Source organism: Mchenga conophoros, linkage group LG16 (assembly GCF_057382185.1).
Source record: "Mchenga conophoros isolate Kocher_MC1m ecotype Shallow Benthic linkage group LG16, M_conophoros_male_GT1.1, whole genome shotgun sequence".
Lineage (NCBI taxonomy): Eukaryota > Metazoa > Chordata > Actinopteri > Cichliformes > Cichlidae > Mchenga > Mchenga conophoros.
In genome coordinates this window covers 10,214,995-10,230,871 of record NC_140541.1, presented here as the reverse complement: position 1 = coordinate 10,230,871, position 15,877 = coordinate 10,214,995, and the positions used below count along the sequence as shown (strand labels likewise).

General features: G+C 41.1%; 1 protein-coding gene across 1 annotated transcript; it reads right to left on the bottom strand.

Annotated features, from left to right (window-relative positions):
- Nucleotides 1-5,330: 5,330 nt before the first annotated feature.
- LOC146556306 (olfactory receptor 2AT4-like) lies at nucleotides 5,331-6,337 on the bottom strand. Its single transcript, XM_085250285.1, has one exon. The coding sequence runs from the start codon at nucleotides 6,270-6,272 to the stop codon at nucleotides 5,331-5,333; it is 942 nt and encodes a 313-aa protein (XP_085106411.1). The 5' UTR covers nucleotides 6,273-6,337.
- Between the last annotated feature and the right edge of the window lie 9,540 nt (nucleotides 6,338-15,877).

The window sequence follows — 15,877 nt, the reverse complement described above, 5'->3', positions numbered from 1 at the left end:
CTGTAAGAAGCTTTTCTGTCCCCCACTCGTTACCTGTATGAATGGCACCTGTTTGAACTCATCATCTGTATAAAAGACACCTGTCCACAGCCTCAAACAGTCAGACTCCAAACTCCGCCATGGCCAAGACCAAAGAGCTTTCGAAGGACACCAGGAAAAGTATTGTAGACCTGCACCAGACTGGGAAGAGTGAATCTACAATAGGCAAGCAGCTTGGTGTGAAAAAATCAACTGTGGGAGCAATCATCAGAAAATGGAAGACATACAAGACCACTGATAATCTCCCTCGATCTGGGGCTCCACGCAAGATCTCATCCCGTGGGGTCAAAATGATCATGAGAACGGTGAGCAAAGATCCCAGAACCACACGGGGGGACCTGGTGAATGACCTGCAGAGAGCTGGGACCAAAGTAACAAAGGTCGCCATCAGTAACACACTACAACGGCAGGGAATCAAATCCCGCAGTGCCAGACGTGTTCCGCTGCTGAAGCCAGTGCATGTCCAGGCCCGTCTGAAGTTTGCCAGAGAGCACATGGATGATACAGCAGAGGATTGGGAGAATGTCATGTGGTCAAATGAAACCAAAGTAGAACTTTTTGGTATAAACTCAACTCGTCGTGTTTGGAGGAAGAAGAATACTGAGTTGCATCCCAAGAACACCATACCTACTGTGAAGCATGAGGGTGGAAACATCATGCTATGGGGCTGTTTTTCTGCCAAGGGGACAGGACGACTGATCCGTGTTAAGGACAGAATGAATGGGGCCATGTATCGTGAGATTTTGAGCCAAAACCTCCTTCCATCAGTGAGAACTTTGAAGACGAAACGAGGCTGTGTCTTCCAACATGACACTGATCCAAAACACACTGCCCGGGCAACAAAGGAGTGGCTCCGTAAGAAGCATTTGAAAGTCCTGGAGTGGCCTAGCCAGTCTCCAGACCTCAACCCCATAGAAAATCTGTGGCGGGAGTTGAAAGTCCGTGTTGCTCGGCGACAGCCCCAAAACATCACTGCTCTCGAGAAGATCTGCATGGAGGAATGGGCCAAAATACCAGCTACTGTGTGTGCAAACCTGGTAAAGACCTATAGTAAACGTTTGACCTCTGTTATTGCCAACAAAGGTTATGTTACAAAGTATTGAGTTGTATTTTTGTTATTGACCAAATACTTATTTTCCACCCTGATTTACGAATAAATTCTTTACAAATCCTACCATGTGGATTCATGGATTTTTTTTTCACATTCTGTCTCTCACAGTTGAAGTGTACCTCTGGTGCAAATTACTGACCTCTGTCATCATTTTAGGTGGGAGAACTTGCACAATCGGTGGCTGACTAAATACTTTTTTGCCCCACTGTATGTCCTCTTAAAAGAGAAGAGAAATAAACACATATGGGACAATTCTCCCCAAATTAGACAAAATATGACCATAAATATTTTTTTGTGTCTTTTTTAAGTCATGTTCTTCTCTACACACAACTCTTGGGCTCCAGGGCATAAAACTTTGGACTTATAACCGTGATATAAGTCCTCACAGCGCACCAAGCATGGAGAAAATTCAACTTCAGTGCTTCAGAATTCTCCTCAAAATTCAGAAACTGTTTCTGTCATTTATCTGCCCAAGAACTTCATCAAATGGACATCTATGGGTCCAGTAATCTTCAGCACATGTATATCACTGCAGCCAGTGAAGATTTAAAAATAGTTTCTTGTCTCAGTCCACCCAACATTAACTTATCACATGGACCGCAGCCGATCCATCAATATCAACACAATTGTGTATCCACATGTACACAACTGATTCGTCACTTGTATCACAGCACATCTAGCAACATCATCAGAATTACTTCAACGAGGTAAGCATTGATTTTCCTTTCAAATCAACTTACCAATAAAACTCAAGACCACAAGTGACTCGATTCTCTGAAATGCTGAGTCACTTAGACACCTTGCCCAGTTCAAGGCGTCCTTTTGTCGGACTTCCACGTCCGAAATTACTCTTTTTACTGAACAAATAAGTGTATCCCAAAATGATAACCTATTTTTACACCAAGGTCCCAAGTCTTGGCAGATGGTCAGTCTGCAGTCCCGCACGCCCACGGCCCCTAGTGGACGTCTCCAATAGGGAGGGGGTCTGCACACCTGAACTTGACACTTATTAAACCATAAAATGACCAATAACCTATGATCCTGTGTTATCCTAAACACACATTGGTCTCTTTTCTCTTTTACCATGAAATACCACATTACCTTTAACTCAGTACTGTCATTCTCAAAGTTTCATTATCCTTACTTCAAAGCTTCTCATTGCTTCAAAGTTTCTCATTACTTCAATGCTTCTCATTACCTCATTCTCCAAGTTTCATTATCATTACTTCAAAGCTTCTCATTGCTTCAAAGTTTCTCATTACTTCAAAGCTTCTCATTACTTCATTCTCCAAGTTTCATTATCATTACTTCAAAGCTTTACTTTATTCTCAAGAATAAAGTAAAGCCACTACTGAGCCAATTTAATAGTTAAGATCATCAACTCAGCGAACAGATAATTTAGAATTCATCCAATATGCACAGATTTGCTTTTTCTCTCAACAGGTTTGTGCCTGCCTTTTTAGACCGGTCTTCTGTTCGCCTAATATCAGATCCACATTTGTTCTCTCTGTTGCAAGGAGAACCGGGCGGAAACACCAAATATTAAACCCCGATTCTTTTGTCCCCATGAAAGAACAGAGAAAACCGACTCATAGTGTGTTAAAACATTTATATTTCTTTTTATTCAATCATCTTCCGGAAGAGAGAGACCCCTGCACAGCCCAAACGCCAGTTGCAGGATCTCTAACATTAGAATCTAAGAATGTCTCACATATAGGTTTTATTTTGGTACTTTACACATCACAGTTTCAATACAACCATTGCTTATATGGCAAAGTTCCTCTTTTCTATCTGGCTTCCTGTCATGGTCCGGGTGAGTATGGGGTTATTCCACTCCGCTGGGCTCCACCTTCAGGCAGAGACTCCAATCAGCTTCCACACTTGGTTCCAATCAAGTCACCAGCATATAAGACCAGCATTCACAACAGACCTCTGCCAGATCTTCTGCTAACTCATGACCCACCTGGCAGTCACACTTCCCAACCTAGACTACTCACATCTCTGCCTGGACGCTGGTTGTGTCATCTGGTTGCTTCCTTTCCATCATCGGACTACACCTGCCTGCCTCCCTGCCAAGTCCCTCACTCCAAGCATATTCTGGATCCTCTCTGGACACTCCTCACCTGGAACCCCCTGGACACCCCCTCCTCGCATGACACTTTAAACCTGCAACGCTGACTGCGTACCTCCATCCAAGCCGCTGCCCCTTTTTTCCATTCCCCGGATCCATCCGTGAAATCTAGCACCTAGTCATAGCACTCAGAGTTTCATGTTCACAGTTTGGCCTCACAGTTCTCAGTTCATAGCTTCCACAGTTCATAGCATTCTCCGTTCATAGCATTCATACTTTCCTGCTTTGTAAGTTCACTAGGCACTGTAAATAAAGCACTGTGTTCACGCCCGTTTTGCCTCCCTCTGTGTCTGCATTTGAGTCCACACCCACAGCCTGGCCCTCTCGGCCGTAACACTTCCTGTATTTATTAATATACTGTACAGCTCTGCACTTCCTGTTTTCAGTCTGGCTGAGCACTTAGTTTATGAGTCAAAAGTGGCCTTGCTCTACAAACCTTCATTATTAAAGTACATAAAACAATATAATAAGAAAATAAGGATACTAAGGATATATTAATTACATGACAAAGGTTATGAAAAAAATATTTCTTTCTTCGTTGGAAAACTCAGTAATGTGAGGAAAAATATCTCTCCTTTTTTTCACATTCCTGTGGCAGCGTACTCGGTGCTTGCTCAGAAGTTTTTGGGGTTTTTTTCATATTTGTGTCACTTTTTACAGAATCCAACTCAAAGTAAGGTCAGTACTTCAACGCTTTAAAACCTGCACGCTCATACTCTCTCCCACTCTCGATATATTATCCATTGTTGATCTGCACAAAGCTGTTACCACAGATATTGCACACGCTTATGTCATTGTCGTGCTTACATCACTCTCGCAAACAAAATCACGGTTTAGTAACGCAGTACTCTAATTACCTTTTTTGCAATAGTAATCCCTTACTTTACTAATTTCTTGAAAAAAGGAATCAGATTACTGCCCCTCTCTAAACATATTCAGTGTTATAAAATTAAGGTTGTGATTGAAGAGAAGCAGGTTAGAAAATGGTTTCGAAGCAAAGATGGTTTTATGTGGGTTTCATGTTTATAGAGTTATCTGACAGTAAAGCTACTTTTTCACAAGAGGCTGCCATAGCATCAGTTCCTGATGCAACACCACAGAGATTTGTTTCTCTTTGTGGGATCTTTCAGGTTCAAACCAGGAAACTTTCACTTAACAGCCAAAAGTATAAACCCCTTTGCTATGGAGGCACTCTGGCCAGATGTCAGACAATAAAACCAGGAATGTGTGTATATGGCAACAGTTTTATTGTGAATTCACTTGGACTGAAATGCAACTGATGTTAGCACAGAAACAAATAGACAGATGTGACACTACTTGCTTACACTGAATGCATATTGGTTTCCCCACTGTATTGCAAATCTAAATGATCCAGTAGGTCATCAATTACTCTTATACAAAGTGTTTATTATATGCACAAGCATGATGCAGAAATATGAAGGTTAATGGTGAATCTGAAAAGATGTGTCACACACCTGTAAAAGTTTACTACAAAGAAATTTACGGAGATCATTTCCGTCAAACCATAGGCAGCATAAAGGGAAACACAAGGCAGGCACTATCTAGTATATGTAGTATCTACTATGCAGTATCTATTAGTACTCTGGGCTATTTCACTTTATATTTTCTTGTACTTCCCCAGATATAATATACTAATTTGAAAAATGTTCTGCCTGAAAGTTGGAATGATTTGATTTGATTTGATATACCTTTATTAGTCCCACAAGGGGAAATTTCATAAGGCTGCCTACCTATTGCACGTAATGGCGGCGCCATCTTACCCTCCGACCATACATACATTACACAAAAAATCACATGGGGAAGACAGGTCAGAGAGGTATAACAATGGAAAATTCACAGCATGAGGAAAGATAAGGAGAAAAAAAATAACTGCCCCCAGACTGAGCTCCAACGGGGAGATCAGTTTGAGAACAGAAAAAAACACCTCTGCACATAGCACATGAAAGAAAGAATGATTTGATTATGTAGAAAGAAAAGTGTTTTGAACTGCACAAAACTGGTTAACAACCAAATTAATTCACCTTAGCATTAGGTTTTAATACAAGAAATGATTTTGGCCTGAGAAAGCAGTTTATTTAAGTGTTTAGAAATGTCCTTCATTTTGAGCCCATAAATGAACGGATTTAGCAGAGGCTGATAGAGCATTATTTGTAATGTCATTATTATGCGTGTGGTTTTTGGAAAATCTGATTTCACACGAGCTATGCTTATGTCATACACAAAAAACATAGAGTAACTGATTAAAACTAACATATGGGGTAAACAAGTCTCTGCAGTTTTCTTCCTAATTTCTTTACAACTTCGATGAGAAACAATAAATATTTTTGTGTATGTGTAAACTATGAAGAGCATAGGAAGTATTGCAAGATCAATTAGAAGGAACACACCAAAGATAGTAATTAATCTTGATCTTTCACACTGAAGAGTGTAAACTGCATTACTACAAAATATTCCTTTTATATTAGAGTCACACAGTTTAGCTTCAGCACTCGCTATTGCTTGGACTGCAATATGACAAGCAGGTACAAGCCAAGCCATGACCAGGAAAATACCCACAGTGGTTTTTCTCATGATAGTTTGATATTCCAGAGGTTTACATATGGCCACATATCTGTCATAGGCCATGGCAGCCAACAGAAGGAACTCTGAACAACCTAGAGTGTAAAACATAAAAAACTGAAAGAGACAGGCTGAATATGTTGTGACTTGGATTTCAGATAAAAAGTCAGTCAGAAGTTTTGGGTAAATAGTTGTGCTGTAAAGAACAGAGTTCAGTAGCAAAGCTGCAATGAAAATGTACATAGGCTCATGGAGGTTTTTATGAATCCAGATGAGATACAGAATAGTAGAATTAGTGCAGATTATTAGAATATATAATGTAAACATAACAAAAAAGAAAACATATCTGTACTTGTTAATCTCTGTGTACCAGTCCAGAGTTAGATAGGTAGCATTTGACTCTTCATCCATGAATTTTTCAAAGACAAAACATAAAACATACAGAACTTGTAAAGTAAAAATCCAAAACAACAACAAAAACAAAACTATACCAGTATTCACCTGCTCTTGTGTCTCCGGTTCATAAAAACTTCTAAACTTAAAATCTGTCTCTGAGCACCTTCGTCAACCAAACACACACAGTGTATCATGGGAGTCTCTTTAAGGTTTTTATCAGGTTGCCTCATCCTCAAGAGAGAAGGAGGTATGAAACATTATTGTTTAGTCTCTTGTAATTTAGGCTTTAGGAGTGTACAGTTAATCTCTCCTCTCTGTTCAGTGTGAACTGAATTGTTTGCCATACCTTATGTTTAATTTCAACACTGGAATTTCAGTAGTCAAGGAAGAATATATTGCTTGATCCCAGCTTGACAATGACTTGAGTTTACTTGATTTTATTCCTTTTTCCAAGAGGAGCCCTTCTCTTTGCTCTCTTATGCTCAGAACTAGTATATTGGCCTTTACAGCTAGTGTGGCCTTGCAAAGTACACTTGATCCTCAAAACATATTTCCCACTGCAAACTTTTACAATATGATGTATTCATTCAGGACACGCTTCCTGCCTTGTAATAATGCCACTGACCATATGAAATACTTTTTTTCATAATTGTCATTATACTGCTCTGACATGGGAAATTTAGTTTTTTCATCATAAAGGTGAAGTGCAGAACAAGTTTGATTTATAGAAATATTCAAAATATATACCGGGCTGTTGTTATGTACGTACTTGACCAGTGCCACAACTGAACATACTGCATCTGGAGCACTATAGACTTATGAAATTCAGCTACATTTTTGCATGCAGTATGCAGAGTTGCTTTGCAAAATTTTATTTGTCACACAGTATGACATTAGGTGAAATGCTTATTGCTGTGCAATGCCCAACCATTAAATGACAGTAAGAATTGACAGTAATTTACAGATTACTACAAAAATTTACAGATTTAACTTTTTAAGTTTGCAGTTTACATTCTTATGTAAATTGTTATGTAATTATGTAATTATTAATAAAAAGACATTATAAATTATAAGAAGTGTGCAAAAAGAAAAACCAGAGTGCGTGTGGAGATGAGATGTGTGTGTCCAGGCCTAAAGTGATGTGATGTGTGTGGGAGAGTTCAATCCTACACCTGGTTCAGGGCCCGAATACCCTGGGGGAAGAAGCTCCTCCTCATTCTCTCTGTTTTGGCCTTAAGGGAGCAGAAGCGCTTCCCAGACCTCAACAATGAGAAGAGTTGATTGTTGGGATGGGAGAGGTCCATCATAATCTTCCTGGCTTTGGTCTTGCACCACTTGGTGTAGATGGACTTGAGGTCAGGAAGCTCTGATCGAATGATGCGTTTGGCTGAGCGCACCACTCTTTGCAGATCTCGTCTGTCCTGCTTGGTGCTGTTCCCAAACCAGGTGCAGATGTTTCCCGTCAGCATGCTCTCAATGGTGCAGGAGTAAAAGTTTTTAAGTACCCTCAGTGGCAGATGGAAGTCTCTAAGTCTTCTGAGGAAGAAGATATGCTGGCGGGCTTTCTTAACCAGGGTGTTAATGTAGCAGGACCATGACAGGTCCTGAGACCTGTGGACACACAGGTACCGGAAACTGTCCACGCTCGCCACTGGTGTGCCATTGATGTTCAGAGCCTCATAATTCCTCACATTTTTGTAGTGAAGTCCACAATCAGCTCCTTAGTCTTCCTGATGTTAAGGAGGAGGTTTTTCTCCTGGCACCAGGTCTCCAGGTTCCTAATCTCCTCCAGGTAGGCCTTATCGATGTTGTCAGAGATAAGGCCCACAACAACAATGTCATCAGCAAAACTTGACAATGGAGGTGGTGTCTGATGTGGCTACACAATCATAAGTGTACAATGAGTACAGTAGGGGGCTTAAAACACAGTGCAGAGTGAGATGGAGAGGGAGACTTGTTTTCCCACCCTCACTGATTGGGTTCTGTCTGTGAGGAAGTTGAGGATCCACTGACAAAGTGGTGTGCTGAGTAGAACCCTTAACTTTATGAAAAGCTTTGAGGGAATTATTGTGTTGAATTTTGAACTGTAGTCCAAAAACATCCTCTGCCAGTGTCCAGGTGACTCAGGGATGTGTGAAGCAGGTGAGCTATGGCATTGTCTGTGGAGTGATTAGTCCGGTATGCAAACTGAAGTGGGTCAATGGTGGCAGGAAGTGAAGAAGTCTTTCAAAACACTTCATCACAATTGAGGCCAGTGCTACTGGACGGTAATAGTGTGGCAAGCGGGCTGTTGTTTCTTTGGGACAGGGACCACTCCTTTGGCCAGGGAGACGTTGAAGATCTCTGTGAACACCAGTGCTAGCTGGTCAGCGCAGGTTCTCAGGACCCGACCAGGGATTGCATCTGGTCCTGCTGCCTTCCTGGTGTTCACCCTCCTGAAAGCTTTCCTCACGGCATGCTCTGTGATGATGAAGACGTTGTCTTCACTGGTGCACTCTGTGCGCTCGCAGCCATTTGTTGTTTTAATTGCTGCAGCATAGAAGCGAGCATAAAACGTGTTCTGCTCAACAGCTGGTAAAGCGTCGGCATTCTTCATTGGAGAAGCTGGATGTTTGTAGTCCGTTATTGTCTGTAGTGTCTTCCACGGTCTACTAGAGTTGCACTGTTGTAGCTGTGACTCTAGTTTCCCCCCCTTGCTCTGCTTGGCCTCTCTGACCAAGCTCTGACCAAGACGCAGCCTTGTATTGGTTCATATTACTGGAGACGAGCCCTTTATTGTAGGCAGTGGTGCGCAATCTCAGAGCATCGCAGATGTTTTTATCCACTCACAGCTTCTTGTTCGGATGATAGTTCTTTCTACTGTGTCATCCGCTAATTTCCCAATAAATCCCACAATCCATAAAAATGTTGATGTCATCTCTCCCCCAAACCTTAAGAACTGCGGACTCAGTAGTTGTTTTTAAACAACAACTCAAAACTCACCTTTTTAAAACTGCTTCTGATTCATTTTTGTATGTTTTATGTTGTCTGTTTTACCTTTTATTATTTATCTTATGTGCAGCACTTTGTTACTCTGTCTAGAAAGGTACTATACAAATACAATTGTATTTTTTTAATCATTATTGTTATTATTATCAGAGCTGCGCCGAAACATATCCCAGTCTGAATCATCCAGTGCGTCCTGCAGCGTGGTCATTGAGTGGGCCCTCCAGTGTGTGACCTCCCTCCTGATTGGTGCTTGCTTCTTTAGCCTTCGTTTGTAAGCAGGCATAAGGAAGATGGCCGCATGGTCCAATTTTCCAAATGCTGACAGAGGCTGAACCTTGTAGCAGTCCTTGAATGGGGTGTAGCAGTGGTCTAATGTCCTAGTGACCCTGGTGGGGCAGGTGATGTGCTGGTGAAGGTTTTGAAATGTCTGTTTGAGATTTACTTTGTTAAAATCTCCCATAACAATGAGTGTGGCGTACTGGTGAAGTGCTTGTTGTTGTGTGAGGGCCTCATGTAGCTCACATAAGGCAGTGTCCAAGTCTGCGTGAGGCAGAAAATAAACAGTGCAGGCAATGAGCACAGTGAATTCTATGGAGATAGAAACGGCGACATTTAATGATCAAAAGTTCCAGATTGGGTAAGCAAGAGCGCGTGAGTGGAGAGATGTTCGTGCTGTCGCACCATCTGTTGTTCACCATGAAACACACTCCACCACCTCTTTTCTTCCCCCACTCCATTGTCCTGTCCATGCTGTAAACTGAAAAGAATCAGAATCAGAAAGACTTTATGTATGTCAATTGCCCCTTGGGGATAAATAAAGTCTTTCTGATTCTGAGAACCCCGCTGGCTGCACAGCATAGTCTGGTATCGCTGGGTTCAGCCGTGTCTCGCTGAAGCAGAGGTTGCAATCCCGAATGTCTCTCTGGAACTTAATTCTGGCTCTGAGGTCATCAAGCTTGTTCTCGATGGATTGAACATTGGCTAGCAGGATACTGGGTATGGGTGCACAGCAATGTGCCGTCTAAGCTGCGTGCGTGCGCAATTGCGCCCTGCTGGCACGGTCTTTGCACACAGAAAAGCTGCGTTGCGCACAAAAAAAAATCTAACCTGAATTGAAATTATAATTAATACTTTAACAATTCTGTTTTGCAGTGTTAGTCAGTGAGTGACTGGCTGCTCTCGTATGGGATTAGAACGATGCCACCTTATCCCATAGTCCAGCCAATCACGCGATTCACATTCGTATATATGCAGCTAATCAATGTCGTTGACAGACTATGACAGCGTCCTTATGTGCCGACACCGGTGTTTTAACTAGCAATGCGGCGTGGCAGATGTGGAGTGAAGCCACGTTAATGACAACGTGTACAACCATTGGAGATGTGAGCAGGACAGACGGAACAATTGACGGAAAAAGTGTGGACTTTATACCAGTTTTTAAATTGTGCTGATAGGCCACGTAAAACCAGAGTTATGATAAAAATATATGCAATGTTTGGTTTTCTTCCTGAATACTATCGTTGTTTATATTTACTGCGGGAAGAAACGCTTGGAAGCACTCTCTGCCTGTGAGCAAAAACAAAACCAAAAAACCCCCACCCTTTCCTATTGGTCGAAAAATGTACCATGTCGACCAATCAAAAACTGATATGGCAACATGGCATTTAGTTGTTATGAAGGGGGGAAGTTTTAGGAGTGACGGCGGTGTTTAATCCAAGATGGCGCCAGTGTGTACGGCAAGCCGTCTTTGGGTCCGTCTTCCCGTTTCCGCTGTGGTGTGCCCCAGGGCTCGGTACTGGGTCCTGTGTTGTTTTCTCTGTATATGTTGCCCTTGAGCTCCATTTTTGAAAAACACAATGTTTCTTTTCACTGTTATGCTGATGATATTCAAATCTACCTTCACCTGACTGGGGATGCTTTATCCTCACCACATCCTCTGTTTGACTGTCTGAGTGATGTCAAGGACTGGTTATCACGTAACTTTCTTACTTTAAATGGAAAGAAGACAGAAATTATTGTTTTTGACCGAAATATGCCTCTGGGACAATTGACTGGCACATTTGGGCCTGTTGCTAACTACCTTACTGATACTGCCAGGAATCTTGGAGTTTTCATGGATAGTTCCTTCAAACTTGACAAACAGGTCTCTACTGTGGTAAAAACTAGCTTTCATCAACTACGCCGAATCTCTAAGGCTAAACCCTACATACCACACAAAGATATGGAGAAACTCATTCATGCTTTCATTACGTCAAGACTGGACTATTGTAACTCACTCTACTTGGGTCTACAATCTTCTCTTCTGCAGCGTCTGCAGCTGGTCCAGAATGCCGCAGCACGTCTCTTGACCGGCACTAGAAAGTTTGACTCTATCACCCCTGTTCTGAAAAATTTACACTGGCTTCCTATCAAATATCGAATTGATTTTAAAATTCTATTGTTTACTTATAAAATTTTAAACAATATGGCACCTGACTACTTAGCTGATCTCCTCTGTCTGTACAGCCCTCAGAGAGCACTAAGATCATCGGGCCAACTGCTCTTGGTGCAACCTAGGTCTCGGCTGAAGACCAGAGGAGACCGTGCCTTTGCCGTTGCTGCACCCAGGCTATGGAATACTCTCCCTCTTCATATTCGCGCGTCAGATTCCATTCAGTCTTTTAAATCACGTTTAAAAACGTATTTGTTTGATCTGGCATTTAAGGCGAATTAGGGTAATTTACATCTGGCTCTGTATTTAGATTATGTAATTATCTTATATTTTATATATTTGTAATTTATATTTTAGTGTGATTTTATTTGTACTGCGATTTTACTGGAAAGCACTTTGGTGTACTTCGGTCTTAAAAATGTGCTATATAAATAAATTTTGATTGATTTGATTGATTGATTGTTTTGAGATGTGAGAGATTTGCGATGTTTAGCGCAAATCTTGTGTAGTTAGTGTGTAGTTTAGTCAATAGATTTGTTGTGTGTGTCAGAACAATGAGGTGACTACTGAATGTTACAGCTGTTACAGGAGTGATGCATCTCCTGTTGTCAGGCCTGCAGGTATCAGGCTGTTGTTCTCCTTTATCTCATAGTGGACAGAAATTATTTTTTGGAGTGGCACAAATAATTTGTGTTGCATCAAATTTGATGCAGAGCACCTGATTGTTCTGTAAATAGTTAGACATTTTTATTTAAAAAAAATGCCTTGGCTGCATTTTTAGGTAAATAGCTGCAAAAAACTTTGATGTTTGCATAACTCAGTTACTTTTTTGAAGAAGTAACTATATAATTAATTGCCCAAAACTGGTCAATATATACTGTATTTTGCAGACAGAGAGTTACAGGACTCTCTCCCAGACCACAGACTCATACTCATAATACAAGTCAGAGCTTTATTAAAAAAAAAGAAAAAAAAAGACAGAAAGTTATTTTTACTTCCAATAGTGTTAACATACTACACAGGTCATGAACAAGATTTGTTTAAATTTTCATTGTAAGTGGGCTAAAGCAGTTAATTAAAAGTAGTCTAAGATAAATGTAAATGCTGTAATTTGATTATTTTAATAAACCATGTAACTTGGATGGATTCGATGCTGGCGCGACCACAGTGCACGGGTCTGCTGTTGCTCACAGTGGTCCAAGGGACCGCTCAGGGAGTTTGTGTGTTCGCTCAGACAGATGAAAAATTAGAGGGAACATTGGTGCACGGTGTGCGCGAGCCCATAGCCTGTTCCTGATGCTGGCTCGTTTCCCTCGAGGCCTTCACTTGGAGTCGCGTCCTTTGTTCTCCCTCGGGATCTCCCTTGGCCAGGTTGGCTCCGGAGTTAAACACAATGAAATGTGTTTATATTGTAAACCAATAGAAACCAGAGTGTCTCTACTGTAACAAATTTGTGTGTTTTTCACAATGCCCATGCAAGATTATGGCAGATAGAGCAAAAAGAAACGAAAATCAGGAAAAAGTGGAAAGTTTGGTCAGAGCATCCAGCACGGCAGCTGACCTCACTGGCACCATCTTGATATAAATATCAATCTGGTCAACTTTAGTTTGTATGAGAACTGTTGCATGCATGTCAGTCTATTAACCATAACTCACATAAATGTACAAGTACGTCATGTTGATATCTTTATGACCATGTTATATATAATATTCTAGTATTAGGAGGGAGATGATGTATGATCAGTGAAGAGTATCATGGCACTGGATCTGTGACCCAGTGTTCATGTGTTTTTGAGTTTTGTCAATATTCCATAGTTTAGTGTCAGTCATGGTTTTGGTTATGGTTATAGTTTTGTGCTTATGTTATAGTTTTTATTCTTTAGTTTTCTGTCTCTGTGTCTTCCCTGTGTTTCTCATTTTCATGTCTCCATGTTCCATGTGCCCTCTTTGTCTCTCCAAGTCAGTGATGCGACCATGTTTGTATCTAACCCCTGTGCCAAGCATTAGGCTCGTGTGTCTTCATCCTTGCCTTGTATTTGTCATGCTCCCTGTTTTATTTTGACAGACCTTGTCCTGTTTTCAGTGTACTTAGTTTTGCTAAGGAGGCATCCTCCTTTGTCTTGTAATGTCAGATTTGTCCCAGCTGTGTTCCTACCTGTTCCCCATCCTTTTGTTACTTTGTGTATTTAAGTCCTCAGCCACGTGGAGTAACCAGCTGCATAATTATTTTTTGTATTCAGCCATTTGTAGGTTGATAATTACTCAATCAAAAGATCAATAGATATGACTACAGAAAAACTCAAGGTGTTCTTGCTCTTAGACGACAGTGCTAATCACCACGCCACCATGCTACCCGAGCACCTAGCAGTCTATATTTCATGGATATTATATAGTTTTTAAAAAATTACATCTGAATATTTCATAGTTTTAACCTGCCCCAAACCTAAATAAAAAAGCAGTTGTGTAAGAAGAAGAAAAAATAGTACCCCCACACACAGTCTCACTTACCACAAAATTTTGGTCCAACCAGCCTTCATCAGATACTTTACTGAAGAATATTTACAGAACCAATCACACACATTGATATCTCTATCTATATAGCTCCCCCTCTCTCTCAATATATATGTGTATATATATATATATATATATATATATATATATATATATATATATATATATATATATATATATTAGGGGTGCAACGATATTCGTATCGATATTGAACCGTTCGATACAGTGCTTTCGGTTCGGTACGCATATGTATCGAACAATACAACATTTGTAATTTATTTTATCAACTTTCCTTCTGACGATGCTGTCTGTGTGGAGCGCTCAGTGAATCTGCGTTCGACTACTCCGCCTAGGCTGCACTGTCGAGCGCAGATCCACTGAGTGCTCCACACAGACAGCATAGTCAGAAGGAAGAGCGCAGGGCACCTCCCCCACCCTCATTCAGATCTGGCGTTTGGAATTATTTTGGTTTTCATGTGACGTATGACCCTGAAGGTAAGCGAGTCATGGACTAAAGTAAAACAGTATGTTGGATGTGCCATGCAATGCTCAATTACACGGGTGGGAACTAGTGTGTTAGCGCAGTTAGCTCGTTAACGTGTTAGCCGTCTAGCCCCATGCACGGGGCGATCGGCGGTAGCTCGTTAACGGAGATTTGCCGTGTTGTGGCGTTAAGGTCATTTCAACGAGATTAACCTGAAAGCACTAGTGGGAACACAACGAATATGACTGCACATTTACGCCGACATCATCCTAGTGCAAAGACAAAAACAACAAGCATGCTACTAACTTTAGCCGAGTCATTTAGACAGCTGTTAGCACATGATTCTCCTTATGCTGCTGAGAATATAGCCCAGAAGAAGCGGATAGTATAGCTTTTATTTTGGAAAGAGACATTTCTCTGTAATAAACTCTCTTTTCCAAAGATGAGTGATTCCTCAATCAGATACAGGGCTTGCAATATCGCTAGCCTGACGTCCTGGGGCTAGCGATTTTTTCAGTCGGGCTACCCTGCCCGTCGGGCTATTGTAGGAAGGAAAAATATATGTCAATGCTTTTGCATTCTTTCAGAAATGTAGCTGGGTAATTATGTCATTGGCATCGGTGAGCCACTGTCAATATGTGACATATTGAAATCGCGTTTGAATTTGCGCTTGTTTTTTTGCTTTCACTTTGCAATCGTGCGAACTGTGTATAGAGAGCGACAGCACTGATCTGTGAGTGATGATAATTTGCGCACCAATTCCTCTGACATCGTCTTATTAATCGTTAGCTTACTATGCAAACATGACAAGTGAAATCTCCCGCAGCTTAAACATGTGAGAGGTTGATCGCGCAGAGAATCGCTGAGCTTATGTGAGTGAGTGTGTAAAAGCATTTCAGTTCTGCTGAGCCAAACAAGACAGGTCAGGGTGAAGAAGTGACAGCCAAAGAAAAGCTTACCACAAAACGGAGAAGTTATGACAAATCAGACTATAAGGCAAAAAGAAAGTGCAGCTTTATGGTTTCATGGACAAAATTTCTGTGGCTGCAATATGACGAGCTAAATAACCAGGGCTGCACATAAGTGGTCCGCAGGTGCGCATTCGCTGTCAAAATAAAAAACACGCACAAGGGTTAGGGTTAAATTTAAAAACTGTACTTTTGAGTTAAAATATATATTTATAATTTTAATAAATGACAAATTAAA

Excerpts from the sequence above, each read along its gene's own strand:
- LOC146556306 (XM_085250285.1), bottom strand. The coding sequence starts at position 6,272 with ATGGATGAAGAGTCAAATGCTACCTATCTAACTCTGGACTGGTACACA.